The 27,676-nt window shown below is 52.0% G+C and overlaps 4 protein-coding genes across 8 annotated transcripts; 1 reads left to right on the forward strand and 3 right to left on the reverse strand.

The window, feature by feature from the left end:
* Positions 1–756: 756 nt before the first annotated feature.
* On the reverse strand, positions 757–10,308 carry CRTC2 (CREB regulated transcription coactivator 2). The gene is made up of 14 exons (XM_031436243.2): positions 10,085–10,308; positions 7,228–7,329; positions 7,034–7,150; positions 6,420–6,481; positions 5,725–5,793; positions 5,451–5,554; positions 5,321–5,350; positions 5,081–5,145; positions 4,932–4,981; positions 4,561–4,805; positions 3,795–4,198; positions 2,234–2,503; positions 1,548–1,734; positions 757–1,403 (listed from the first exon to the last, which is right to left on the reverse strand). The coding sequence occupies exons 1-14, from the start codon at positions 10,235–10,237 to the stop codon at positions 1,189–1,191; spliced, it is 2,073 nt and encodes a 690-aa protein (XP_031292103.1). The 5' UTR covers positions 10,238–10,308; the 3' UTR covers positions 757–1,188.
* Positions 10,309–10,826: 518 nt separating this feature from the next.
* SLC39A1 (solute carrier family 39 member 1) lies at positions 10,827–14,963 on the reverse strand. Of its 2 annotated transcripts, XM_010980413.3 has the most exons (5): positions 14,848–14,954; positions 14,526–14,588; positions 13,915–14,133; positions 13,621–13,751; positions 10,827–12,462 (listed from the first exon to the last, which is right to left on the reverse strand). In XM_010980413.3, exons 3-5 carry the CDS (start codon positions 14,099–14,101, stop codon positions 11,806–11,808), a joined length of 975 nt encoding a protein of 324 aa, XP_010978715.1. In that variant the 5' UTR covers positions 14,102–14,133; positions 14,526–14,588; positions 14,848–14,954; the 3' UTR covers positions 10,827–11,805. The 2 variants fall into 2 exon arrangements, with proteins under 2 accessions (XP_010978715.1, XP_010978711.1); XM_010980409.3 differs by lacking the exon at positions 14,526–14,588 and having other exon boundaries at positions 14,848–14,963.
* An 87-nt stretch (positions 14,964–15,050) lies between these two features.
* Positions 15,051–22,549, forward strand: CREB3L4 (cAMP responsive element binding protein 3 like 4). Of its 4 annotated transcripts, XM_010980384.3 has the most exons (10): positions 17,901–18,405; positions 18,533–18,707; positions 18,959–19,205; positions 19,360–19,481; positions 20,982–21,074; positions 21,207–21,313; positions 21,431–21,499; positions 21,605–21,689; positions 21,866–21,962; positions 22,092–22,549. In XM_010980384.3, exons 2-10 carry the CDS (start codon positions 18,537–18,539, stop codon positions 22,280–22,282), a joined length of 1,182 nt encoding a protein of 393 aa, XP_010978686.1. In that variant the 5' UTR covers positions 17,901–18,405; positions 18,533–18,536; the 3' UTR covers positions 22,283–22,549. The 4 variants fall into 4 exon arrangements, with proteins under 4 accessions (XP_064333849.1, XP_010978686.1, XP_010978671.1 ...); XM_064477779.1 differs by lacking the exon at positions 17,901–18,405 and adding an exon at positions 15,051–15,169 and having other exon boundaries at positions 21,866–22,549; XM_010980369.3 differs by having other exon boundaries at positions 21,866–22,549.
* A 138-nt stretch (positions 22,550–22,687) lies between these two features.
* On the reverse strand, positions 22,688–25,100 carry JTB (jumping translocation breakpoint). Its single transcript, XM_010980397.3, has 5 exons — positions 24,436–25,100; positions 24,238–24,275; positions 23,942–24,024; positions 23,411–23,490; positions 22,688–23,008 (listed from the first exon to the last, which is right to left on the reverse strand). The coding sequence occupies exons 1-5, from the start codon at positions 24,516–24,518 to the stop codon at positions 22,852–22,854; spliced, it is 441 nt and encodes a 146-aa protein (XP_010978699.1). The 5' UTR covers positions 24,519–25,100; the 3' UTR covers positions 22,688–22,851.
* Positions 25,101–27,676: the final 2,576 nt, after the last annotated feature.

Genomic DNA, 27,676 nt, shown 5'->3' on the forward strand with positions numbered 1-27,676 from the left:
CAGAGGCCAGGACTGTAGGGTGTGGAAGAGCAGCAGAGGTGGGAGTAACTGAGGAAGGGCACTACTCTTCTGACTGTGCTGTGTGGGGAAGAGAAGAGGGCAGAAGCTCAGCTGGTCAGAGGGCTAGCAACCCAAGCCAGGAAAAGGAAACTATCAGAACAAGGTTAGCACTCAAGCATCTGTGAATCAATGAGTGGAGAGGATGGGGGAGGGTGAAGTGAATTCACACATAGCAAGGGGTCAGGAATGAGCCTTAGGAGAACCGGGTCAGAGGCTGGCCAGGTAGATGAAACTTCCAGGCCCTCTAGGCTTAAAGGCCATAAAGAGGGAGCCAACCTGGGGCCTACCTGGCATCAGCAGTTTTTAAATCTTCTCTTTGGAAGCCTTAACACTGAGGCCAGCTACCCTGGGGAAAGCTGGGGTCATTCTACCACCAGAAACATCCAGAGCCAAGAGCTCAGCCAGCAGTTGCTCCTCACCTCCCAACTCACTGCCAGGCCTCAGCGTTGAAGAAGGGCAGTAGCTTGCCTCGCCAGTCAGAGCCCCATCACCTGATACTACAGCAAAGCCCTGGGCAGATGAGAGGGCACGTGTGCTGCTAAAGGAGGCTACACCCAGCCCGGACCCCCATGTCCAATGCTGAGTACAAATTCTGAGGCTGGAGGCCCCTCCACAAACCACATGTTGAGAAGATGCCCAAAACTTAACAGATAAAAGGGTCCTGTGCCCCAAGAACTCCCCCAACCACGCCAAGGGTTTGATAATGATTTTTTTATTAACATATAATATATTTAATAAAAAATAATATCCACTCTGGCTCTCTCCTCCACTGCAAGGGGAAGAGTGGTGAGGAGGGGCTGGCACTGCCCACCCCAGGCATCCGGACAAGCCCTGCCTCTGGGGCTCCCCTCTGCCCCCTGCTTTCCAACAGGCTCTGACCTCCAGACAGACGGTTCAAAGTTACAAGTGCTTTAGGCCCTCCCTTGAGCTCCCCCAGGCCCGCCCCCTGTGCAGAACTCAGGGGCCACCTGGACAAACCCCTTGCTTTTTCTCATTCTTGGGATCCCTCATTCATGTTAGAAAGAGGATCTGGGGGCAGAGAGTGGAGTCTCTACTGGCCAGGGGGAAGGGAGGAACAGGACAGTGACGGGGAACAGGCCCCAGAAGAGGGATGGCGATGAGGAGCCCTCACTGCAGCCGGTCACTGCGGAACGAGTCCTCCACAGCAGGGTCGGGCAGCAGGGCACAGGGGTCGCTGAGCATGTTGAGCCCCTCCAGGCCCAGTGGCTCCATGCGCAGCTCCTCCTCCAGCCCCAGCCCCAGCTCAGCCGCTGACACCTCAAAGCCAGGCACTCCAGCCAGGGCCGCTGCAATCTCCTTAGAGAAACCGGGGGAGGAGTCTCCTGTGTGGGCAGAAGAGATGAGTGAGGACCCCACACCCACTGAACTCTTCCAAGACCCCCTCAGTCCCCTGCTGCGCCAACCAATGTATCACACCCTCCTTCCACCACTGCCCTCCTGCCCCTGTCACCATCCTCCCCTCTTACCTGTGAGGATGATGTTAGGCCCTGAGCCATGGCGGGAACAGTGGGTTAAGTTCTGGTGGTTGAGGGCATGGGGGTCCTGGGGGCCACTCACTGGCCCCTCACCCCCTAAAAATCCAGGCCCTTCAGAAAAGCTGGGGGGATCCAGCGCCAGGCTGGTGGATGGGTTCTCCACGCTGAACTGCTCCAGCTATGGACACACAGACAGACCTTGAGGAAGCAGGCTTCAGAACAGGGTGTTCCTGCCTGCCTTGGCAGAGCCCTGGGCTAATGCATCCCCTATGCCCAGTAATCTGCACACCCCTCCCCCCACCACCCCCACCTCGGGAACAAAAGCAGAGACAGAGGGAGACGGCAGCAAGCAGAGCGACGCAAGTGAGCACGGGGCCCAAAGTAGGTGTGGGCACCGTACCTACTGGGACAGAGCATGTGCGTGCCAGGAAGACAACAGGTCAAAGCAGTAGTCACCAAAGAGCAAGCTGCGCAGAGATAGCTGGGGAGAGGAGCAGGAGTGGGGTCAAATGCAGGAAGAGGGGGACCCCAAGTTGGCAGTGCTCTGTTAGGGGGTGGGGGGGAGGATCTCCCCCACTTAGATCTCCCAATTCAGAGCATCCTTGAGATACCACTCAGGCTCTTCTGACCCACCCCCATCCCCTCCCCTGCTTCCGAGTAGGGACCTGGGTACTCACACTCCCCAGGCTGAAGTCACTCATTGGCCGGTGGTAAGACTGCTGCCCATGCCCGCTGGAGCTGGGTGGGTACAGTGTCCCGTAATGCAGCTGTCTGCCCGGGGGCTGCCCACCTGACGGCTGCACTGAGCAGGCCTGGGAGGGCAGACCTGGCTGCTGTAGAGGCTTTGGGGTGGGTGGCTGGGTGGGCAGAACCAAACTTGGGGGGCTGTATGGGTATGGAGGCAGTCGCTGGTCAGTGGGCAGCTTACTGGTGTCCAGGGGGACGCCCTAAAGAGAAGCAAGGAAAAGGGGGGGCTTAGCCCTCAGTGCGCTCCCTAAAAGGAAGTCTTCATCAGGGCTTCCCAGCCTCTTAAGCTCAACACAAATCTGACAGCATTCCATTGGGCATTCCATTGGGCATCCCTGGGGTGCGATTACTCAAAAATTCATCTCAGAATGAAAGAGACTGAGTGAGGCTAACACGAGAATAATTTGGAATCCACTCCAGAAGTAAACTGTTCCTAAACCTTGGTACTTCAACTACTGCTAGTAATCAACCACTTGTGACAACTCACAAGCGACTGATCACACAAAAGTGATCTTGAGAACTACTGTTCTAAAGTCTTGAAGAGGCCAGAGGGAGCTGGAGAGGAAGGAGGGGAAAAGGAGGGAAGGAGAAGGGGAGTGAACCTCGCTCCAAGAGAGCAAAGCCCTTGCTGGCCTGGCCTTAGTCTTTCCTACAGGAAAGGGGACCTATGTAAAGATGGAGCACAGAACACACATTCCAGGGAAGAGCGAACAACAGAGAAGGAGAGGCGAGTAGGGCAGAGGAGAGGGAATGAGAGCATTAGGGTAGAAGGAGTGGGGAGCAGAAAGAGCAAAACAGAGAAGGATGGGGACGGAGGGAAGAGCTAAGGATTTGAATATTGAAGAAAAAATGCTAAACTAAGAAGCTTTAATTCTGGTTCCAACTGTTCTTAACGTGCTGTATAAACTTGGGAAAGTCACTTTCCCTTTGTGCCCCAACCTCCTTGTCTGTAAAATGTCCACAATCTGACAGTCTCTAACTCTCTGAAATCTAGGAAAGAAGGAGGGGAGATGGAGAGGAGATGGGACAGGAAGGAGGCAGGAGGGAAAAACAGGCAAGAAAAGAAGGACAGGAACAAAAAAGGGAGAAAAGGGAAAGGACAGGCTACCATCTGCTGAGCGTGCGACCAGGCTAGGTACAGGGCTGAGAACTTCACTTCCTTCAGTTCTGACAATACCAGCCTTGTTTTCTAGATGAGGACGCTGAGGCTCGTAAAAGTTAAATAACTAGCCAAGGAGACTGCTAGTAAGAGGCGGGGCGAGGATTTAACATCAGAAAGCTTAACCCCAGGGTTTGTACTCTAAAGTCAAGAGGAAACAAGATGAAAGGTGGGGCAGGAAGAGGACAGAGGAATGGAAGGGAATGGGACACCAGGAACATAGGAAGTAAAGAGAAGAGGGATTTGAGGAAAACCGGGTGGGAGGGAGAGAAGTTGGCAGGAGAAGAGAAGGGGAAGGGAGACAGACATGTAGGGAAGGCAGCCACGCATACCTGAGTGATGGAAGACAAGGTGGGTGACACTGTTGGCGAAAACTGTTTGGGCAGTTGCTGTTGGGACCTTCTGGCGTCGGCTGGGCCCGCGGGCAAACTCAGGGGGCTGAGGGGCACACGGCGGTGGCGGGGGGAGGCCCCAGGGGTAGAAGCTGGGAAAGGGGGGGCACCCAGCACAGGAGATGGAGCAGAAGAGGAGGAGGAGGAGGAGAGGGCCGGGGCACTGAGTGAAGGGTGACCCAGGGAGGTGGTGGGCAGTGCATGGCGGGCCAAGGAGGAGGCAGGCAGTGAGGGGTGACTGTGGGAGCCCTGGAGCTGGGGCTGAGGACTGCTCAGGGAAGCCTGGAGGTTGGGATTGCTTAGGGAGGACTGCAAGGATGGGTGGCTGAGAGGTGAATGAAGTCCTGTAGGCACAGACAAAAAAACCAGAGATGCCAACATTACTGATGGGAACTGGGCCCGTTTCTGCCCAGAATGGGGAGCAGTGACCAGACTATGGAAGTGGCAACACAATGTCCTCCCTACTCTGTCCCTGACACTGAGGTTGGCATTGCCCGCTTGGGAGTTGCTCTCCATCTTCTTTCTAGGAGAAGCCACACCTACCAGTTCTCCCTGGCAGAAAACTGCAGGATGGGAATCCTGGGTTGGACAGGTGAGGGGCTGGTGTGGGCAGTCACAGGAGGATCCCAGGTGCTCAAGCCTCCCACTCTTTTGTCCCTCCAGCCAGACAGCACCCCATGGATACCTCGCTAGGACAGCCACTCACCTGGCGCATCATAGCCTGGGCCCAGGCCCAGGCCCCCACTGATGCCCAGGTGGGTCATGGTGTGGGTCAAATTGGAGGTACTGTTGCCCCCACTCAAGTTGGGGTAGGCTGTCTCCTCTGGGTCCAGAGGGATGGGCAGCGGTGGGGGAAAGTGCAGGTTGGTGAGGTCAGGTAGGGAGCCTCCCGTGTTCATGGCAGGTGGGAGGACAGGCACAGTGGCAGGCTGGTCAGGAGACGGAAAGATGCTGGGAAAGGAGAGGACAAGTTGTAAGTGGGAGGGGGCAGTGGACAGGGAAGAGCGGAGATCAGCCGCCCACATTTCCTATTACTTCCCTCCCCCACCCCTCAGCCAACTTCATAGAGGTACTTACTTAATTCCAGGGACTTCACAGGACCGGGGTCGGGAGGAGGAAGAGGACAGCTGAGGAGAGGGAAGAATGTGGCAAATGAGGACAGGACTCAGTGGCGGACCCTGAAGACTTGCCCCAGGGAAAAAGGAGGGACCACGGGCCACGCCTACCTTCTTAGCATCCCATGGCTTCAGCAAATGCTTATCATCTAGCAAGTTCTCCTCAATAGCAGGGACTTGAAAGAGAAAGATTGGTGATGAGAGGGCTGGAGAAGCCAGTAAGGCAGGTCAGGGAGCAGAAGCAGGCAGGAGGGAGTCCCACTCCGTGGCCCTGCACTAAACCCCCAGCACCGGCCCAGAAGTTCTCTGGCATGCAGCTCCCACCTGCTGAACGTGCTGACAAACACATACCTTTGGAGTCCATTTCACCATCCAGAAAACCTGCAAAGGAGGCAGTGGAGTTGGCTGCTATGCCCACCTGCCTACCTGCTTCCAACAAAAGCTCCATGGCTACCCGGGACCCTGGGACGTGGCCACTTACCTCCACGGCGGCTGGGCAGGACGCTGGGAGGGGCAGGGCCTGGGTAAGTGTCCTGAGGGCTGGGGTTCATCACGCTTGTGTGAAGGGCAGAGTCAGAGCTTGTCCTGTTGGGGGAACAGAGATGAGCTGACAGCACTGACAGGCTTCCTGGTCCTCATGCCCTGCTCAGTTGGGGAAAACACTAGCTGGGCTGGGACAGGGTGGGTTGAGGGAGTAGGGCCCCAGAAACTACAGAGAAGAAGAGATGTGGCCTAAAGAAGGCGAGGGCCATCACCTGTTAAGTGCAGATGGTAGTCGAAACAACTGCCCCTTCTCTGCAGGGAAATTGCCCCAGGGCATTGTCCTGGGATGGAAAAACAAAGTCATCAGGAGGAAGGCTAGCAATGGACCAGAGGCAGGGATGGGGGTTGGAAAATGTGGGGCAGCCAAGGTAGAGGGGGCTGGGCACCCAGGATCACGCCTCTTTCTGGTTCTTCTGAGATCTGTGATCCATGAACCCTCTTCCCAAACAACCTAGGAGACCAGGAAATTCTCAACTTCTATCTGCCAGGACAAGCTGAATAGGAATCTTGGAGCTCAGCAGCTCTGCTGGGAATGAGCATTAGGGATGAGATGGACAGAGGCAGGGTTCAGAAACCTACATGCCAGAATACTACGTCTGACACCCGCTCTTAACAGGAGGCAGCCATTTTCACCTGCCACCTTGCCATTCTCCCCTCCCCCTCACACACACACCCCAGCTACCATTGGTCCTGCTCTGGTCAGACTGGGAGGCTTGGCCACCCGTGTCAACATGGCCAAGACCGGACTCTGACCCACCTACTCCACCTACCCCCTCCCCTCCCAGCCCTGGCATTAGGCGAGGAGATACTGCTGGAAGCCTAGCCCACAGGCTCAGACCCAACCCAAGCTCCCGCCAGAGACAAGTCAGAGAGTGGGCAGGAGATTCTGTCTGCCCTGGACACTGACCTCCGCCAGCTGGACTCCGGGGGAGGAGACAAGTAGGCAGGACTGTATGGAGAGCTGTCAATGTGAAGAGCATCAGTTAAGGAAGAGAGTGAGGAGGGGATGGATGGGAGGGAGACCAGATAAAAGCAGTGGAGGCAGCAGATGAGTTGTTTGAAGAAACAAACACCTTTCTCCTCCTCTACAAGGAGCAACAGAACAGGCAAAGAATGGAAGAGAAAAAGGGAATCAGGCCTAGTGGAGTCAGCAAAATATAGGAGAATATCTGGGCAGGGCTTGGGGGAGAGAGGTCTGTGGAGGTCTCAGATTGAAAGCTAAGAACAGAAATGTAAGGAAGAGGGACGCAAACCTCCTTTAGCAGGAGACATATCAGGGAGCCCTGCCTCTACCAGCAAAGAGCAAGCTGAAGTCAGGACAGTCAGCGCCAGCCAGAGATGGAGGGCACAGCCTCAGGAGCCGGCGCCAGCACTTGGGCCAGACGTCACTTTTCAGGGAGGCTGGGTAAAGAACTTCTGGAGGATGGGTCTGGACAGTGCTTCAGGTCCCTCCCTACCACAAGTTCCTGAGGAACACCATCCCACTGCCCCCCAGACTCCCCAGACCCCTGTGAAGGATATGTGGCGGGGGTAGCGGCGAAGTGGGGACACCATTCTTCGGGGATCTCGCTGCACCCGTTCCACCAGCCCGTGGTGCCGAGTGCTCCGAGATGAATCCAAAGGTGAGTGGAGGGGGCTCTGCCAAAAGAGACAGGTGAGTCAACAGGGGGAAGCTGCCTGAGAGCCCGTGTTCTCCCAGGCTGGTGTCCACTCACCTGGAACTCAGCCAGGCCACAGCCAATCTGGTTCACGTTGGGCAGAGAGCCACCATAGTGGGAGCTCCTTGTGTATGCCAATCGCAGTTTTTGGGCCTGTAACTGAGACATGGAGGACAGATGGGAGTGTTAGGGAGGGTCTTGAGCACTGTTCCTGTGGCCACCCTGGCCATCCCTGTCTCCAGGACATGCTACTACTGCTGTGGCTTTTAAGAGATCTACCAGAAGAAAGACCAGCACCAGGGGCAGGTCCACTGAGACCTGGTGCAAACACTGCCCTGGCTCCTCTGCACACTACCCTCATTGGTGCTATCACTAATTTTTGGCATCACTCTGCCAGGCGGAGCCTGACACTCTGCTCAGGGCCTGTTCCAGTTGGCATCAGTCTAAACAGAGTCCCTGAGGGGCGGCCAGGTGCCCCCAGGCTAGTCACATGGGCTAACTCCTGGGGAAGGGTGCCTATTAGGCACCTCTGCTTTCCCTTCCAGATGCGTCCAGGACTAATTGGAAGACAAGCGGAGGGCCACAGGTGGATGCCATGGAGCCATTACTGCCAGCCTCTTTCCCTCCCACTCTGGAGGGCAGGCACAGGCTTCCCAGCTCTGCCGTTTGCCCAGCCTCAGGAAGGTTACAAAGAGCCTGCGCCTCACAAACTCTACAAATAAGGAATGATGGCTCTCCTAGCTGAAAAAACAGTGCCCAAACCAAGAAGCATTCTTCTACCCGGTCCTAAAGCCCCTGAATTGGCAGGGGAGCCTGGATGGGGGTGAGAGAAGGCGCGGTAGCCCACTCCAGCCTGGCCCAGAGCTATCTACTTGGCCTCATCCCCGCTTTGGGGAGACATGTGCAGCAGTGGAGTAAGACACCACCACCCTCAGCCTGGCACAGTTTCAGTCTTCCTACAGATCCCGTGTCCCTCTGTGAGAGGTGAGCACCTACTTCTGAGGCTCAGCCACTGCCAACAGCCAAATAAGCAGACCCAGGGCAGTTGGTGAGTGGTGAGTTCTAAGAGCACACTGTTGTGCCTGGACTGACATCAGAACTGATTTTCTGTTCCAAAAGGTCAGCCCAGTGAGTCTGGTGGGCACTATGCTGACCTTTGGGCCACTTCAGGGCTGCTACTACTACATATGACAACCCCAGCCTCTTAGCAGTACAGGCCCCAAAGGCTACACCTGCCTCAGATGAGCCCTCCCAGATGGCCAGATAATAGGCTGGGCCCCAAGGTCTCCAATTTCTAGCCTTAGACTCTTGGGTCCCCAGGCCCTGACCATGTATGCCCATGAGATTTTTATGTTCAGAAGAGAAGTTACCCAGTAGGGGCAAGGTGGGTGGAGGGGATCTTTTGAAAGACCAAGGCATCACAAAGATAGAATGCTCAACTTTTGAGCCTTTCTTTGTAACATACAAGCCCCAAGGTCCAACTATGCCTCGCTGGAGTCACAGTCCAGAAGGCATGGCCTCAAGCTGCCAGCTGGAGGTCAGTAGTTTGCCTACCTTCTTGCCTCTGCCCCAACCATGATCAAAAGCTCCTAAAAGAGGAGCAGTGAACAGTCAGATCATGATCCTCATGGCAGTGAGAGGGAGTTATGCGTGCGTGCGTACACACACACAGGATTTGCTTCCCCACCTAACTTTCTCTGTTCTGACTCCCACAAACTAGGACACATGGTCTCTAGAGACTCAAAGGGGTAAAAAACACAAAAAAGACTAACAGAGTTAAGGGAGACACACACAAAAATACAACCAGAGTCCCAGTCATAGACAAGCTCAATGAAACGCAGCAGCGCTTTGAAATGTGGTATTTATGTTCCATCATCTCTCCTTAAATTCCTCCTAGCTAGCTCCCTGACATGAGGGATCACTGCAATATCTTCACCTGCTGTTTTGAGAATAATGTGTCCCTAAATTAGGACTGCATACCAGCTGGATGACTTCCCACTCCTCACTCTCTCTGACATCCAGTCCTGGGAAGCAAGAAATCAAGGCTAGAGGGGCTTCAGAGGCAACTTTGCCAGGACTTTTTCCCTGAAACTTCTCAGGAATGAATATTTCCTACACTTATAAGACCCTCTAAGGCACCCCATAAGGGACCCACAAAGCAGCTATCTCTCTAATAAGTTCTGTAAACCATCAGGTTCTACACAACCTATAGCCAACTGGTTACCCTCTTTTGCGATTCAAAGCCCTATCTCCTCTCCAAGGCGACCAGGGCAAAACACCAAGCACCAGTCTGTGAGCAATGGACCTCACCTTCATTCACGTCAGGAAACCACAAGAAGTATTTGAAAAAGGAAGCAAAGGGACGGGACGCAGGAGGGGACTTCCTGCCCCATACCCAGCGCTGCCGTTCAAACCACTCAAGGGGCCCTTTCCCGGAGATAGTGAAGTGCCGAGAGTAGCACAACAGGACAGAGGAACCAGGTTAGAGGAGATCATCAACACAGAGGAGCCAGACGAGGGCAAAGAGGCCATCTCTCCACCCCATAACCCAACATCGGAGATGCTTCGGTAGAATCCCGGGGAGAACTCAATCAGGGATGCACGAGGACCACCCACCTCCTACCTCCGCCGGGCTTCGGGGACTACCTTCTCTCTCTGCTCACTCTCGCCTCACTTACTCGGTCCCAAGTCGTTCCCAAACCCTCAACCTCTCTGGTATTTTCGACCTCCTCCCGCAAAATCCGTCTTCCTGCCCCTCGGCCCTCCACCCGCGCCTCCCAGACGGCTGCGCCCGCTGCCCCTGCCGCGTTCCGCCTCTTTCGCCCCGGCTCCCGCCCCCGCCCCGCCTCTCGGCTCCTGGGTCGGTAACTGCTGAGCTCGGCTCCCGCTCCCGCTCCCCGGCGCGGCCCCTTACCCGGGTGGAGCCGATGTCCATCATCACCTCCTCGAAGGCCGCCGTCTCCTCGGCCTGACGCTGCTTCTGCAGCGCGATCTTCTCACTAAACTTGCGCGGATTAGAAGCTGAAGCCGTGGCCGAGCCGGGCCCGTTCGCCCCCGACGTCGCCATATTCCTCCCCCGTCCCTCCCCGCCACCCCCCCAATACAAGCCACGGCCTCCGCCGCGGGCCCCAGCCCGGCTCTTCCAGCCGTAGCCGCTGCCGCCGCCTCAGCGAGCACCGCGAACCCGGCCCCAGCCTAGCCCTGACCTGTTGCGCGCGGGGACCGCCGGGAATTGTAGTTTGTTTACGTGACTCCTTCATAGCCCCAGTCACGCTGTGAGGGAGAGGAAACGGACACCATTTCCCAACAGCCCTGTTGACTCCGGGAACTGGTAACTTTGCTCCTCCTCCTCAGCTCCTCTCTGCGCGGAGCAAGCTGGGAAAAGTAGTTCTAAACTGGTTCCGAGCCTACAAACGCTAACGGGTGAGGGATTAGAGAGGAAAGGAAACTGGGAGGAAAGGGAAGGGGTGGAGACAGGGAGGGAAGAGGAGACAAGAGGAAAAATTTGGTCATCTTCAGGGAAGGGGACCAAAGGGGCCTGAATGAAAACAGTGAGACCAGGGATACTGGAACATCTCTAAACATCTGGGGCTCAGGCCCTCTCAGACTCGCCACGTGCCCACCCCTTTCCCAAGACAAATAAGATACTGTAGAGATGTATACAAACATATTTTATTTGGGTAACATGTCCCAAAACAGGTCAATTAGTAAAATAGATTCTAGATAATATGGCCCTACACACAGCCCTCCCTCCCCAAAAATAACTATGGGGGTGAGCCTTTCCCTTCCCCCTTGGGATCCTCTGGTATAAAAAAAGTTTTGGCAGCTCAGTGTTTATCATCTGGGCATGGGGCACCATGTTCAGCATTCCTAGGGTGCAGCAGCGGTAGGGGACCATAGCTCTACCAACCTTCCCCCGACCCCAACTCAGCAAACATTTCTGCCCCACCCCAGGATCTGGGACGAAAACAAAGAGTAAGTAGTCACCCACCACTGAGGTGCTGGGCAGGGCTCAGTGCCATCGCTGTGCTTTGAGAAAGAGGGCGGGGACTTATTTGGCACTTTAAAACCAGAGGAGTGAGCAGGACTGGAGAAGCCAGAGAAAGTACCAAAACTGGCAGAAGAGGCTGTTTGGCACTAGTCCCTTGGGAGAAGAGAAGAGGAAAATAGATACGAGGGTAGGAGCAAAGAAAAGCAGGAGAGGTCCCCTCCAAGTGACAGAGGGCTGAAATGGGCTAGAACCAACAGGACTGCTGCCTCTGGGCCTGTGTTCTCTCTATACCTTTGTCTCACAGCAGCTGGGTGCCCACTTCCAGCCTCCCCAGTGTCAGCTTGTCCCTACATGTAGTCTGACCCGATACCAGCACTCAGTGTCTCCCCAATACTAATGTCCCTTGATCATGTCTCTAGTGACTTGACCATCTTTTGTCCCTTGGGCCTGAGAGCCAGGCTCTTGTCTGTCCACTTCCCTCTCATTGGCCAAATAGTCCCAAAGGCTCTATCCCTACCTCCCAGAGAGCTCTTTGGTCCTCAATATCTCCCTGCCTCACTCCTTCCTATTCCCCACACATTGGGGGAGGGGAGGAAGGTCAAGGGCATGTGGTACCCAACCTCCCCTGCCCATCTTGGAGCCCCCTAGACTTGGATGAAGAGTAGCCCAGTGAGCAAGGCAAAGCCTGTTAGGAGCAGAATGACCTTGAGGATCCTCTGCTCGGAAGTGGCCAGCTCCTGGGGCAGGATTTCCAGGAAGGTGATATACAGAAAGGTGCCAGCCGCCATGCCCTCCAGCACAGACTGGGCCAGCTGGTGCAGTGGCCCAGCCGACTCTGCCAGAGCTGCCCCCAGCCCAATGCCCAGAGGTGTCATGCACGAGAAGAGGATCCCACAGCCAGCCACCACCTGTGCTCGCAGGTGGCTCTGCAGCAGCCGCAGGGACAAGCTAACTGCCAAGATACCCTTGTGGAGCAGCAAAGCCAGGCACAGCTCCATGGCCCGAGCCCGGTCTCGCTGCAGCCCCACCGCCAGGCCCTCGAATACTGAATGCAGGGCCAGGGAGAAGACCAGTACACAGGCACGCAAAGCTGAGGGCGCTGCAGGGGTTCCACCTGGCTGTGGGACCCCCGGTCCATCATGGCAGTGCTGTGGCCCACCGTTCGTTGTTCCCAGCAAAGCCCTCATCTCCTCTCGAGGTGGTGGTCCCGACTGCTCTTTGTAAGCCAGTGTGATCTGCTCCATCACCAGGACCAGGAAGAAGCCCATGGCCAGGATGAACTCTTGTAGGGGAAACTGGAGCTGTGGGCAGAGGGGGCAGCATGGAGTTCAGGAGATAGGTCAAGAGTGGGGAAGAAGAGTCAGATGCAGAGTCTAGGGGAGTCCCAGCTACACAGATTTGGTGTCCCACACAGACAAAACCACTCTCGTTTACACAGAAATACAGAGACACTTGGTGCCATAGACACAGAATGATACACAACCTTATGGATTTTATGGTGTCACTGACAGTGTTACATGTGGACTATGGTTTCTCAGCTTTGGCACTATTAACATCTTGGATTGGAGAATTCTTTGTTGCAGAGGGCTGTCCTGTGCACTACAGGATGTTTAGCAGCATACCTGGCCTCTCCCCATTAGATGCAGCAGCAAGCCCTCCCTCCCTGAGTTCGGACAACCAAAAATGTCTCCAGACATTACCAAATGTTTCCTGAGGGAAGGTGTGGGCAAAACTACCCGCAGCTGAGAGTCACTAATGTAGACAGACACAAAGTGCCACATGTAGGCATATAAACAAAAGGTCACACATTGGCCCATCTTTCCAAATGCTCACACACGGAGCCAAATACTGTCACGGGACAATCAGGGTTACACACAGTCACAAAGAGACACAGGTCACTCAGTCACAGGCACACAGAGGGTTATAGTCAGTGTTACTTCCTCAGTTCCCCCAACTGTCTCAGTTTTTCCTGTGGAACTTTCCTATGCCTTGGACTTCATCTTCCCCACATCCTACTTCCTTGGGCTATAGCCTCTTTGGTCAGCAATACGAGGGCCCTGGGAATTGCCTCCTAGCCTTTCCAGGCCTGTAGAGACTTTTATCCCCAGCCCTTCAGGAAAGCAGTGAGAGGGTGAAGATGATTCTTGGAGTGCTATTAACTTCCTGGAGGCTGGAACTAAGGAACTGCCAGAGTAGGTCACACACCTGGTAATAAGGTTCCTCACACTGTCTCAAAGGGTACATAGGGGCACACAGGACTCAGGGTTTGGGGGGGAGGAGAACCCACAGAGAGAGTTAGGCTCTGTAACTAAAAACCACAACTCATAGGGTCACATGCCAAGAGGCTTCCACACACTCATGGCGTGACACATGAAGTGATCCATACAAACCACCTCTCCTAGAAGTATGTGATGGAACACCCACATACACAGGGTCACATGCAGTTGATCAGGACTTACCGTCACGTGCAGGGCCGCCAGAGCCTCATCTATGGCAGCCAGGTAGTCAGGCAGCAGGTCTAGGAGACATGTGGCCAGAAAGACACCACCCGCAAAGCAGCTTACTAGGCTCAGGGCTTTTTGGCGGGAGGCTGGGCAGGAGTGGACCATAAAAGGGAATGAACAAAGGAACCCCCTTTAGACCCCACTATTCCAACCCAAGCAATGGTCACTCCCCTCTTAGGTCGCCTTCCTTAGTCCCAGAGCCTCCCCTATCCCAAGCATCCATGGCAGCAGGGAAAAGACAAGGCTTACCTGAGGCTTCAGCGTTAGCTCCGGGCCGGCGCAGCACACAGATGGGCACCAGACTGCAGATGAGAGTGAGCACCAGCAAAAGCACCAGGGCCCCCAACTTCACCTCCAGTCCCACGGGCACCGGGGGCTCCGAGGCCACTGCCTCGGGGCGCCACACCAGGAGCTCTGGCTCTCCCCAGGGCCCCATGGTGGCTATGGTAGCTCCAATGACTCTCAGACCTAGGAGGACAGAGTGAGTGGGGGAGTGGTCACTTAGGAAAGACGGGGCCAAGGGAAGGGGAAGGCTGGTCAGCAGAATGCAGGTCCCTCACCCCAGCAGCTTCACGATCTTCCTTAACCCAGTATGACTCATCCAGTCCTGTACTGGAAATACTCCCCTTTCCTCTCAGACTTTCCCCCTGTCAAGTGACTTATTCAGGGACCCAGCAAGGGGGAAACTGAGGCATGAGGACTGTGTGGATATCTCGTTTTACCCTTTCACCCAGAGCTCCAACAGAACTAGGGAGCTGGGGTGCTCTAAGAAAAGTAGAGGCCAGGCTCTCCTCTCCAGGAAGGAGTGGATGAAGCGAGGGGGGTTGGGGAGAGATGTCGCGGGTAGCTTCATGGACTACCTGAGCCAGACGAGTTGGGGTGCTGGATCACTCTCCGGCTCCTATTTCCCCAGCGCCATCCCCCTGAAAGCAGAGTGACCACTTCACAGTCTGGGTCGTCTAGGCAGATGACCAACGAAGAGTGGCCCTAGGGGTCTGGGGTCCCGGGGCGGGCTGACCCGACAACTGAGGGCGGTGTCTGGAAGTCCGGGCTCCAGGAGGCGGGGTCTGAGATCGCCAGCGTCCCGGGAAGCAGAAGAATGTGATAGCCGGGACTGGTTCGTAGGCCCCGGGAGGCCTGGGCAGCCTACCCCGATCTTGATTTCCGGGAGCCCACACTCACCTCTCGAGGGTCTCACTACACCGCATCCGCTCGGTTCCGGTGGGGAGTCGGGAATTCCCGCCCCCTCCCCATCGTTTCCCCCTCCCGCCTCAGCCGCCGCGTACCCGCCCCCGGCGGCCAATGACAGCGCTTGGAGGGCGGGGCCCGACTGGGAGTGACGTGATCTAGAAGCAATCAGAGACCAGCAGCCGGAGCCGGACGGAGGCGGAGACTAGCCGAGAGTTGGGGAGAGCAAGGAAAGGGAATTCCGAGAGGACCTGGGGGCTAAGGGCCTGGGGCTCTGCGGTGGATGTCTGGAGGGCGGAACTGGCGGGTCACAAAGGTTCGATCTTTTGGAGATTATAAAAGGGGAAGCTAGAAATCCCGTGGGCAAGGCTGGTGCTCTATATCCAACCCCCTTTCCCAAGTCTTCCGCCTACCACATTTTTAAGGGTATCTGCCGGGTCTTGGGCCAAAGTTCTAAGACCCCTTCTGTGCACCTTGGCGCCAAAGGGAAAGCATTCCCACCTTAGGACTGACTTCCTTGCTTAACTTTCCTCGCTAGCACCCACAAGGGAAAAAAAAAAAGACAAGGCAGACTTGGAAAAGGGGGGTAGCAAAGTGAGGGTATTTCCTGAATATCAAACATTGAACTACCAATGGCCCGAGTTGACTTTTGTGCAGCCTTCTGCCTGCAAGTTGGTAAAGCGGTGGGACCCTTCTCAGGGGTTGCTGGAACACCACTCAGAGAATAGTTTCAGTACACTCCAATTTATCATCCTTACCATACCTCAAGGCATCTGTCCAGAGTTCGCTCCAAAGCCATCTGGAATTCTCCAACTTCTCTCCCTCCAGCCCTCTTGGCCTCCTTTTTGTTTTCTGTTCCTTGAATGAACCAAGGTATTTTCGACTCTGGACCTTCAGTGTTTCCTTAGCCTGAATTCTCTTGGCCCACATCCCTGTGCTATCAGAATCCTCTTCTAGTCTCATGGGAGGGTAGGGCACAAAGGAAGAAAATAAAGGGGGCTTAGTCTGTTCTTTTTTGCAAAGGTGAAAAGGCCTCACCTGAAGAAGGGACAAGGTGATGCCTTTGATAAGGCTCTGGAAGGGGAGGCAACTTCCTTAAGAAGAGGGGCAGGAGGACATCCTGATGGAGGGGGCCTAGGAGAAAAGAATCATTCTTTTTCTAAGATCAGGGTATAACTGAAATGGGATATTTGTGTTCTATCATTTAATAAAAGAATAATTGTTGTTCCAAGCTCTTAATTAAAAGAGAAAAATTACTATTAGAGGCAACTCCAGATTATTCAAGGGAATATTATGCATGCTCTGGTCTGTCTGTGGCAAATTATGCTTTCAAAATTATTTTTAAAAAGATTATTGATGATTAGTAGCATTAACAAGGAATCATGGACTGGGAGTCAGGAGACCTGGGTTCTAGTCCCAGCGCTACCTTAATTTGATGTGTAATCTAAAGCAAGTCATTTTCTCTCTCAGGAGCTTGATAAATCAAGTGGAAGAAGGACGTTAGACTAGCCCACTTCTAACATTAATAGAAGCTGAATACAGTCAGTCCTCCCTATCTGTAGATGCAGAAACTGTGAATACAGAGGGCTGACTATGCTCTGCCATTTGACCTAAGGTATTTGAGCATTTGAGGAATTTGGTATTCACGGGGAGGTGGGTGGATTCCTGGAACCTATCCCCTGCAGATAACCAGGGGCAACTGTATATTTTCCACTTAATTGTCTCTACACATGCAGCCTGCAGGAAACTCTTTGAAACCTTTCTTGCTCTAGGAATGAGCTCAACAAGGACAGCTCTGCTTTCCTTGGAGCTCTGCATGAACCAGCTATGTCTCTTCATACTTGAGCAGGATGCAGAGAGATGAGCAGAAAAGACAGTGGGAAAATTTGAGAAAGTCCCAGCAAGATAGCTTCCTTCGTATAGTGCAAAGAATATGGGCTCAGACATTCAAATCTTGGTTCAGCTACTTAGAGTAATCTTGAGAAAATTACTTACTCTTCTGCCAGCTGTGAGTTGCTATGAGAATTATAAGAGTAACAGGAAAATGCCTGACATATATCAATTATTCAATAAATATTAGACCCTGTGCTTGTCTTTACCTCTAGCCCATTCAAATTTTCGAGGGAAGAATTGTGAATCCACATCCCAAATTTTTGTGCTTTATTATTCACTCAGCTATCCTTTATCTGAAGTACTGTTGGGGAGGCAGGCAGATGAAAATCATACCTCTATCAGTATAGCTCCGTTATTTTATTTCAAGTGAATTCCTGGGTCATCAGTCTCTAGACCAAGGCAAAATGTTCTGAGTTTCCGTATCACTACATTCCAGTTGTGTATCTCCGACTCCTCATAGGTAAAATCGGAAAAACATCACCTTCCCTGTCTGCCTCAGAGCTGTTGTGGATTAAATGAGGAACAATGTTTATGAAAACATTTTGTAATCTATACACATGCAGGATATATATTGCATATTGTTGGTAATTATTCGCAAAAAATAAGACAGATTCCCAAACCAAATCCAAATGATTTTTTTTAACCTTTTGCAGTTTTCTAGACCTTGTCTCTCCGTTAGTTAACAGAGTCCTGTGAGTGTGTATGTGTAACTGCTGTTCTTTATCAGTACTATAATGCTTGGATAACAGATTTGGATAACACACGACTGCACGACTTTCCGCCCGCTGAGTCAAAGCTGTGTCACTTAACTTGGGTCAACAAGTTATTTATTCCCGGCCTAGGGTTTCAGAGTCACGTAGCAAGCGAAACTAAACCAAACTACCCACAATCCCGGAACTTTTCCCCGCTTCCCTACAATTTGTCTTCTGTCTCTTACCCTCCCTTTGGTCCCGCTGAACCCAATCCCCGGGGGACAAATAAGAGCCCTGGCCGCATTGGCCTCAGGCCGTCTCTGACAGCCCATTTCGACCAGTTACGGCGGAGCCTGCCTGGAGACGGTATCCCATTGGCTCAATGGCCTGCCCCTCAAAACCCCTATGTCTTTAGCTTCCAATCAGACTCAACCGTGGGAAGACGCCACAGGGTGGGGGAGGGGATGTCTCTGTAAGGCTTGAGCAATCCTTGTGGACTCTTCCCTCCTTTGTTTTCAACCCCGCCTTGGCCTATGAAATTGATGGCCAGAGAACACTCAAGCGTCCAGTGCTCCAGTCATCTCTATCCTTCCCTGAGGAGCCACTAAATCCTCAGGAAGATCTACTATCACTAGGAGAAACTCAGGCAGAAATGGCAAGGCTGCTGTTTCCCTTAAGTTCCGTTTGTGGACGCTCAGCGTCTTAACACTGCTCCCAGATACTGCGCCCCTATCGTGGCTCCTGGCTAGGTGCAACCCACATTCGAACTGTTAAGATTGGGGGCGGGGCTTGGCTAGGCAGGTCCAGGATGCGAGATCCTGGAGAAAAGAAAAGGTGTAGTGTTTGGGGCCATCAACGGGCTACGCTGGCTTGGCACGGCTGAGCTCTTCGGAACAGGTAATACCCAGTGGGGAGCCTGTTGGTCTGAGCCAGAGATAAGGCTGGAGGAGAGAGCTCCGGGTGACAGGTAAGGGGGCTGCACAGGTGAGGAAGGGGGACAATGGAAGAGGGAGATGAACCCAGAAACTGTGGGGGAGGGAGGGGGAGAGCTATCACCCCATTTCTGCAACTTCCACCCCCCACCCTCCCTGCAGAAGCATGGATTTCAGAACCCCTGACCTGCTGGATGTGTGGCTGGAGCCCCCAGAAGATGTCTTCTCAACAGGATCCTTCCTGGAGCTGGGACTCTCTCTACCTCCAGAGGGCCCAGTAACTAGGCTGCAAGAACAGGGGCTGCAAGGCTGGGAGTCCAGTGGGGGCCATGGCTGTGTGAGTGTGATGAATGGAGGTGGGTGTGGGTTGAGACACAACTCTGTAATAAGAAGTCCAAGACGCTTTAGCCTCCACTCAGAGAGGTCTGAAGACAGAGCCCCTAAAATAGACATGAGCTGTAACTCTCCACCATTCTCATGTCCAAGGACAGAAGGAACTGAAACTGAAGCATGAAGGATCTAGTTTTGACATCGGATAGGACTTCCAGAATTCTTCCCTGTACACATATACACCCTCTTCTTCTGTAGGGTCTTCAAGAGAGTGAGTCTGAAGATTTCCTGAAGCTTTTCATTGATCCCAATGAAGTGTACTGCTCAGAAGCATCTCCTGGCAGTGACAGTGGAATCTCTGAGGATCCTGGCCATCCAGACAGTCCCCCTGCCCTGAAGCCACCCAGTTCCCCTGCCCTCTATGAGGTTGTCTATGAGACAGGAGCCCTGGAGAGGATGCAGGAGGAAGCTGGGACAGCTGTAGGGTTCATTTCCATCCAACTAGGTCAGTGTTTATGGGAAGGGGACAATGGCCTTTCAGGTCCAGCCCTAAACCTAGGGTTAAGGGGGTTTCCCCACCCTGTGCCACTACTCAGGCCCTGCAGCCATCAGGGTATACCCTGCATCTCCTTTCTCCCAATCACCTATGTCTCCTTCAGATCAATGGAGCCCACCATTTATGGTGCCTGATGCCTGCGTGGTCAGTGAGCTACCTGCTGACACTCATGCGCACATCCTGCCCAGAGCGGGCACTGTAAACCCAGTGCCTCCTGCAGCCCTGGTGAGTCTCGGGGGTCAGCTGGATTCAGTACTCCCTGATGTACAGAACTGGGGAGAAGGGGATGGGGGGGGAACTAATGCTGAACACTGTCTTTGCTCCAGTTTTTGTGGCATCAGGCCTGAATGCCATGGAGATATGGGCAACTTTAAGAACAAGAAAGGACAAGAGGGACAGAAGCCCTCAGGGGTAAGGTGGTAATGCCTCAGTTAAGGAGAGGGTGAGGTGAGGGAATCCAGGGACAAGGCTCAGGAGAAAGCCCCAATCTGTGTGCACTGTCTGCTCAGCCAGGGCAATTGTCTCAGCTTTGGGTCAGGACGTGGAAATGGGACAGGCCACCTGGATTCCAACTGGTTACTGGACACAGGGTGTAGAAGCAACTGCAACTAGGTTTATTACTGGAACAATGTTCAGCAGGCACCCACTGCCCAGGGTTACAGTGTAGGGGGGTCACACATCACACAGCTTCCCAAGACTGGCTGGGCTGGTTCCTGCAGTGGGGATGAGGAGGGGGCCTTGCTCAGGTCATTGTGCCTCCCTTTATCCTGGAAAGAACGCCTTGTGTGCAAAAGGCAGGGAATGGGTTCTAGCCTCCCTGCAAATCTGTGGAAGCTACAACTGGACGCCAAGCCAAGCATCTTAGAATCTAGGCTGAGGAACCTTAAAAAGTCTGAGGCATCTAAACTTGACTATGTATCAAAAACACTGGGGAGTCTGGTAATATTTTGCCAAATAGTCACAAGAGCAAGAAGGGAACATCAGAAAACAGCAAAGATAGAAGTGGTTTAGCTAAAAGCCAAAAGACCATCAGGAGGCAAAAACAAAAGCAAATTCCTCTTAAGTCACAAAGTGAACCATAAGTCTTTCAAAAAGGAATACGAGTTAGAAAAGCAAGTTATTCAGTTGATAGGCTCAGCTTACCAGATACCATCTATTCTCCCCACATACTTTTGTTATGAGAAGTTGTTCAGTCTGGTTGCCTTTGGGGAATTCTTTGAGATGGGACAGAACTTCAGTCTGAAAAGGGGGGCTCAGACTCTAGGGGAGAATGGGCCCTTGCCCCAGGGATTTCCCTGTGGTTGACAGGTAACTGGATAACACTCTGCCAAATTTAATGGCTGAAAGTGAATCATTTGCCTGCTGTTAAGATTAAGCAAACCCTACCTTAGTGAGTTACTCCACATCCTCTTCAAATACCCCTAAGGTCTGGGGAGACGTGGACCAGAACAGTCCCTCCCTAGCTTGCTCAGAGTGCCAAGGACCTAAGTTGGTGGGCAAAGAATATGACAAAACCACCTCCCCTCTCCCTTGTCAGCCTCAAGAACTCCCTTTGGCTCAATCCAGAGTCTGTCTGAATTAAGGTCCCTGCCCCTCATCTCATTTCATGGTTTGTTATTCCTCAGTGTAAGAAACACTCTCCAGGAGGCATGCAAGGGGAACAGCCTGGGTACTGACAATGGCATGACCCTCTCTCCATTCTCATCTTCTCTTGTCCCCTACCAGCTGCCCTGTCCAACCTTGTTCCTGACAGATGAGGAGAAGCGTCTGCTGGGACAGGAAGGGGTTTCCCTACCCTCTCACCTGCCCCTCACTAAGGTAACGTGCTTCCCCAAAGAGTATCCCAACCCAGCAGCCCCTCCATGACCTCTGAGGAGTCAGGATACCAGGGGAGAGGTGGGGAATCGGGGGAGGTTAAGGGCTCAGGACTGATACACCCTGGGTCCCCAGGCAGAGGAGAGGGTCCTCAAGAAGGTCAGGAGGAAAATTCGTAACAAGCAGTCAGCTCAGGACAGTCGGCGACGGAAGAAAGAGTACATCGATGGACTGGAGAGCAGGTACGCTTGCCTCACATTGCTGGCTTACACATCTGGGCCCCCTTCCTTTACCAAGGGAGGTACGGTCAGGGGCTCACGTGATTACAGAACCTTATCCTACCTTTCCACACTCCCTAGGGTGGCTGCCTGTTCTGCACAGAACCAGGAACTACAGAAGAAAGTCCACGAGCTGGAGAGACACAACATGTGAGTGAAAACACAGTATGCGTGTTGGGGGAAGGGTGCAGCATACAGGGTCACCATTCTTGGGCCCTGGTTCCAGGAGATCTAACTCTTCATTCCGTTTCCCAGCTCCCTGGTGACTCAGCTCCGCCAGCTGCAGATGCTTATTGTTCAAACTTCCAACAAAGCTGCCCAGACTAGCACTTGTGTTCTGGTACCATTAGTTTATTTCCCATCTCTCCCTCACCTCCTCCATCTTCTGCCACATTTCCATCCTGACACCCCCACTTCCTAGCCATACCTATCTTCCCATCACTAAAGACCCCAACTGCCCCCTGTTCCCTTCCTTAATTGTTCCCACAGCCCAAGTGTCCTCTTGCTTCTTCCCAGATCCTTCTTTTCTCCTTGGCTCTCATCATCCTGCCCAGTTTCAGCCCCTTTCAGGGCCTACCAGAAGCTGGGCCTGAGGATTACCAGCCTCATGGAGGTGAGAGGCAAAGGCAGGAAGGGATTCTGTTTTCCAGGGTAGTCAAGAGGTGGGAGGGAGATCCTGTTCTGTCTAGGATCCCCCAACCAAGGGACCACTATACTACTGCCCTTTTCCTTCACCCCACAGTGATTTCCAGAAACATCCTGACTCACAAGGACATGACAGAAAATCTGGAGAACCCTGTGGTAGAGTCTAGATTGGAGGGGCCACCTGGGGCCAAGGGTGCAAATGGCTCAACACAGACACTGCTTGAGAAGGAAAGGAGGGCAGGGCCCAACAGACACATCAGAACTGTGCTGCACGCAGATGAGATGTGAGCTGTAACACTTCCTGGCCCACTTCCCATTCACAATAAGGAATTCAGGGCTCCGCTGTGGTCCTGCTTCCCACCTGGAATTCCCATTCAGGGTTCTCTGGCCTCAGGGCTCAGGATACTCTAGATGTCTGAGCTCAGTCTGCCTATGTGAGGGGGTACCTCAAATACTTTTGTTATGTATCTGTGGTTTTATTTCTTCTTTGGAGATAGGGTTAAGGGGAAACAGACCTTTTGGCTGAGAAATAAACTTTTTGTTTTTTTGCTGAAATTGTATCCTGGAAGTTTTAAGTAAGTAGTAGAAGACAGGGAAGATAGATACTTGGTAAACTGGAGCCTGAAGTTGCCACCCCTTTTCCTCTCTACCCCCATGACTTCCTGCTCCAAATCCAATTACAGTAGGGAAGGAAATGATTCTACTTTTTATTCCACTCATTAGTGATTTAGATGAGGAAGATGGGAGAAAGGGGGTGCCACCATAAGGTTCCAGAGAACCAGGGGCATGAGTCAGTCCGTTCCACTTTCTCTGTCTGCAATAGGGTCTCTAAGACCCCATAAAAGGGGAGAAGGTAGCTATATGGACTCAATTTGCTTCCGGACCTTTTCCAGAGCCTTTCTGTCCAGCTGTCGGTGACGAACGATGACAAGGCAAGCAAAGACCAAGGCCACACTCACAACAGCCCCTTCAAATTTCCAGAATAAGTGTTGTTCCATCAGAGCTGAACGGCAGCTGAGGGCAAGAAGAAACAGTTATTTCCAGGGAAGGCCAGACAGCCTCTACCTTTAATCTCCCTCCTGCTTCATCCTAACCAAGACATATCTGAAGGGAAAAGAGGAAACCAGTCAGTCTTCTAAGGTGTTTACAGTATCTTAATCCCCCTCAAATATGTAATTTATTTTTTGGTGAGATAAACAGAGCTGGTATTAACCAATTTTGCTGATGAACAAATATGGCCAAGAATATAGTGCTGAAGAATAAAGGTGGGACTTGGGTTGAAGTCATTTGGCTCCAAATCCCCTTCCTTTTCCAATATGCCCTGTTGCCCCTAGACAAAGAGGAAGAGGTGGGACTATCTACATAAAGTCATAGGAGCAAAGGAGACGATCTAGGAGGTTTCAAGACAGCACTTACCTTTTGAACTCGTTCCTCTTAGATGAGCTGCATGTGATTTTCTCCACATACCCTGTGGAACCACACTCAGGGGTGGTTTTCTGACAGGAGAAAAGGACCAAAGCACATGTTAGGAAGGGGCAATAGAAGCAGAAACGCTGCCATTCAGAATGAGCAGGTGCTCAAGTGCTATGGCTCAGAGCTGGTAGGCAACGGAGAACTACTGAAGAGTTCTGATGGCAAGGATGAGGCAGTGGTTGCATGATGCGGAATATGTGTTAATGAGAACACTTCAGGAACAATAGTCTAGGGGAGGTGAGGGCAGGTTCCGGAGTTTACTGGATTAAAAATGAACCGAACACGGTTATTAGCTGAATGTTGCCATTAACTTGGAAAGGAAACGGCACGTGTTCAGGGGAAAAGACAAATTCAGGTTTGGCCTTAGTAGGAAAGGCCAAAGACAAAAACACAAGGAAAAGGACAAAAAGACAATGTAAAAGCACTCTTAGTTAAGACTTAGGGAGGAAAAGGGGAGAGAAGACAGATACTCACAGCCTGGAAGTTAGAACACGGAGCACACTCTTCTGCCACCACAAATTCTTCCACCAGCCAGCACGGCAAATTTGAGGTGCTCACTAAAAAGGGAGAGAAATGCAAGCCGCAGGTTTCATTCAGAAAACACTTCTCCGCAAAGTTCTGCCCATCAACTTCCCAGCCCAGCTGAACGCCCTCATTCCAAGTGATGCCGCCCTTTTCCACCTGTGCTGTTGACACATGGGAGAAGGTAGTAACAAAAAAAATAAATAAATAAAAAATAGGGGCATCGGGTTCCCAGACCCATCACCCACCTGACAGCTTCTCCTCCCGCACGGGAGCCTCTGCTTGGCTGCAGCGGGTGAGGGAGGGAAAGGGGCAAAAGTCAGAAGCCAGAATACAGTGAACCGCCCACCTCCGCGGCCCCGGGACACGGTCTCCCTCAACCTGGGGGGCGGGAACGATCCGATCCTCCAGTCCCCTCCTTTTCCCAGTCCTCAGCCCCTCCTTACCAGAGCTTTAAAGTGAAAGCGCAGAGCAACCAGCAGAGGTGGCGGCCCTGGGGGGGGCCATGCCTCCCCGCGCCCGCAGGCATGGAGTGCTCAGTGTCGCACCTGTCGGGACAGAGGGACCTGCTTGACTGGCCTCGTGCCTCTGTCGGAACGCAGAGGCGGCGCTTACTCTGCAGTCCTGGGGAGGTTCCAAGTCGGGACTGCGAAATGCTATGGTTGCCTGTCAGTTCCAAGGCTCTATCAGGACGGCCCCATGGCCACGGCGAGAAAAGGCAATACGCATTTGCCTGACAGGTCCGTGAGTTTCCCTCCTCGGACCCGTAAGTTCCTCAGGAAAGACCGAGGAGGCGTAGGGCCTAGCACCCTGTCGGCTCCGCTTCCGCTCCCGGCGTGGCCATCTTGCCCCGCGGAGGATCCTGGGTGCCGGTCGGTTTTCGGCCAGTCGTCGGAGGCGGAGGTCCGCGAGTTGCTTGATGGGCTTTGTAGTCTTTCGAGGTTGGTGGCGCCGCGCCCGCTGCTCCCTGGGAATTGGATCTCACGGCATCCGAGCAGCGAGATGCGACGTATTGACGGGGCACACACGCGGTTGCACTATGGTCCTGGTAGTCTTTTGAATCTTTTGAGGGAACAGAGGAAATGTCGGTGGTGCGGCTTGTGGGCGTTCTCGGTTCCTTACTCCCTGCGCTGTTGCCTGTTAACCCCTCGGCGCTAGGTGAACAGCGAGACACAAAAAGGAACAATGCGTCACCCTCTCGGGGCTTTCTTCCCCCCTTAAAACCTTGGGATTCACCATTCAGCATCAGATTTTGACCTCCTTACCCTTTACAGTCAAGGGGAGAAGCTGAGTTGGCCGTCCAGGAACGGAGGCGAAACTACACTTTCTCTTCTCTCTGGGGCCAGGAATGCCCGAGACCAGCGATGAACGTGAAGCCTTTTCCTGTCTCTGGGCTCCCACTCAGCTCTATTCAGATATCACCTTCTCTGATATTAATTGCTAAATCACTCTCCAGAGCCGGACCTTTGAATGACTTCCTCAAATGTTTTCAGCTCCCTTGCTCCTACATAGTGCAGTAAGAGCATGAGATTTGAACTCCCAAGAAGTGTTGAGTCTAGGTTCTGGTGCTTATTAGCAACATAACTTTAGAATGGTATCTGGCTCTCAGTGTTCTGTATAAAATGGAAATGCTAATATGCATTTTCTAGGTTTTGTTGGGTTTGTTTTTTTTTTTTTTTGCAAGGTGCAAATGAAATGTCTATGAAAATATTTTATCCTCTTCTAATTCTAATAATTTATCCTCTTCTATGTTGCCTCACAACATTTCTACCATACTTTTTGAATTCAGCATTTAGCTCCTTTTGATTCTCAGTAATCCTGAGGAGTCAGTTGGTTATTATCCCTTTTTGTGAATAAACTCAGTGTGTCACTTGTCCAAGGTCAGAGCTAGTAGGAAAGCTGAGGCGTAAACCTAGACTTTCACCTCCCAGGCTTCAGACTTGTGCCTGCTTTCCCCAGGGAGTCAAACCTTAACATACATCTAGAACTGCAGTGATCTGACCCACATTCTAGGTTAATGCTTTACTGTCTGGTAACATATCAGTCACTATCTTAATTCTGCCAGAATTTTCCTCCTAGTTTTACATATATGTATTTCTGCTGTCTCCCAGACAACTGGACCATATGAGTTTAGTTTTCTTGGTTGCTCAGTAGATACGTAAGAGGTATTTAAAAATAAACTTCATATAAATCTAGGCACTATTAGTTAATTTTATTAATTAATCTATATCCCACCTCTCAAAATCAAAGCATTTATCCCCATACTTTTTCCTTGTTAACTCTGCTCCACATTCTCCTCTCCCAACAAGTCTTTCCAGGCTAAAAAACATAGCCTACTCCCCTCCCCTCCAGCCTTAAGGGCTAGAACACACTATTTTGAGATTAACAGTATGTCTGATGCTACATCCCATGAATTCTGTCTTCCTATCAGACTTTAACCTGGCTTCTCAAAAGCAGGAACTGTCAGGCTACAAAGATCATTGGGTGAGAGTTGAAAAAGAAAAACCCAACACCTAGTGAGGGCTGAGCTTTAATTTTGCTTGAAACTATGTATTTGTTCCTTTATTATTTGTCTGTGTGTGTCAATAGTTTTATGTTATAGAAAGTAGGGTATGACTTTTTTTCCAGTACCTTTTAGCTATAAGAGTTTTGGCCGAAGTCTAGTATTCTGTTACTCCTTTCCCATTCCTACTATGTCTTATGACAAACTGAGATCTTGTAAGATCTCACTTCCCATAGCCATACCAAGCAACTGAATAAGATCTCTATGCTCAAACTGGACTTTAAAATATCTGCTCTGAGGTATGACAAAGATGTCAATCTTCTTCCTGGATTCACAAAATGCAAGTCTTTCCTCATCTGTTGAGCAAATTAAACTAGCTGGGCAGTTGACTACAGAGCTCAAACATAAGCCATAGATAAGGATCCTTACCCCATCAAAGCTTAGATACTTAATACATTTATCAAATTATTTTCTGAGTCCTTCTCCTGGCACTGTCACTTTTTTGCTGAGTGTTGTCTTTTACCAACAGAAACAGCAGCACAAAAACAAAAAGGCTTTGCTGATGATGAAGGTTGTGCCTTCCACACTGAAGGCTTGGGGATTTTTTAAATGCCTTGAACATCATATCCATGAATAAAAGTAATGTTTTTTTGTCTAAACCAAATCTGACATTTTCATTATCCTGACACAAGATCAAGTCTGTGAGATAATTTTACTGTTTAAAACATGTTGTGTAAGGGCGAATGGGGGCTGCGTATATTTAAGGCGACTGTGTATCAAGCCTGAGTTTTTTGTTGGTGGTTCTGTTGCATGCCAGTAGTTTTGCCTCTTTGTTATTCAGTAGTTAGGAACTGTTTTTGTTGAATTTTACTAGTCCCTCTTCTTGTAAGTACCACCCAGAGGTTATAGAACATTAACTTGACCGTTGTGCTTGGCATGTAGTAGATGCTCAGTCAATATTTATGATTAAATCAACTTATTCTGTGTCTCATTTTCCTCATCTATAAAAGCAGATAGTAATGCCACTAGTTACCTAAAGGGATTGCTGGCAGAATCAGAGGTGCCTGCAGAAATCACTGGAGAAAAAATACTGGTTCTACTATTTCCCTGAGGCTAGGGTTGTCACTCCCCTGGGGAGGCCCAGTAAAGAGCCCTTCTCTTTTGGAATCTCCTGGACAAGACTG

Source organism: Camelus dromedarius, chromosome 23 (genome assembly GCF_036321535.1).
Source record: "Camelus dromedarius isolate mCamDro1 chromosome 23, mCamDro1.pat, whole genome shotgun sequence".
NCBI lineage: Eukaryota > Metazoa > Chordata > Mammalia > Artiodactyla > Camelidae > Camelus > Camelus dromedarius.

Excerpts from the sequence above, each read along its gene's own strand:
- CREB3L4 (XM_064477779.1), top strand. The coding sequence starts at position 18,537 with ATGGATTTCAGAACCCCTGACCTGCTGGATGTGTGGCTGGAGCCCCCA. Across the intron at positions 19,206-19,359 it reads GTTCATTTCCATCCAACTAG|ATCAATGGAGCCCACCATTT; the intron begins GTCAGTGTTTAT and ends TGTCTCCTTCAG. Across the intron at positions 19,482-20,981 it reads CAGTGCCTCCTGCAGCCCTG|CTGCCCTGTCCAACCTTGTT; the intron begins GTGAGTCTCGGG and ends GTCCCCTACCAG.
- CRTC2 (XM_031436243.2), bottom strand. The coding sequence starts at position 10,237 with ATGGCGACGTCGGGGGCGAACGGGCCCGGCTCGGCCACGGCTTCAGCT. Across the intron at positions 4,982-5,080 it reads AGCCATGGGATGCTAAGAAG|CTGTCCTCTTCCTCCTCCCG; the intron begins GTAGGCGTGGCC and ends CCCTCTCCTCAG. Across the intron at positions 4,806-4,931 it reads TGTGAAGTCCCTGGAATTAA|CATCTTTCCGTCTCCTGACC; the intron begins GTAAGTACCTCT and ends CTCCTTTCCCAG.
- SLC39A1 (XM_010980409.3), bottom strand. The coding sequence starts at position 14,101 with ATGGGGCCCTGGGGAGAGCCAGAGCTCCTGGTGTGGCGCCCCGAGGCA. Across the intron at positions 13,752-13,914 it reads AGCTAACGCTGAAGCCTCAG|CCTCCCGCCAAAAAGCCCTG; the intron begins GTAAGCCTTGTC and ends ACTCCTGCCCAG. Across the intron at positions 12,463-13,620 it reads TGGCGGCCCTGCACGTGACG|CTCCAGTTTCCCCTACAAGA; the intron begins GTAAGTCCTGAT and ends CTCTGCCCACAG.
- JTB (XM_010980397.3), bottom strand. The coding sequence starts at position 24,518 with ATGCCTGCGGGCGCGGGGAGGCATGGCCCCCCCCAGGGCCGCCACCTC. Across the intron at positions 23,491-23,941 it reads CGTGTTCTAACTTCCAGGCT|AAAACCACCCCTGAGTGTGG; the intron begins GTGAGTATCTGT and ends TTCTCCTGTCAG. Across the intron at positions 23,009-23,410 it reads AAGAGGAACGAGTTCAAAAG|CTGCCGTTCAGCTCTGATGG; the intron begins GTAAGTGCTGTC and ends TCTTGCCCTCAG.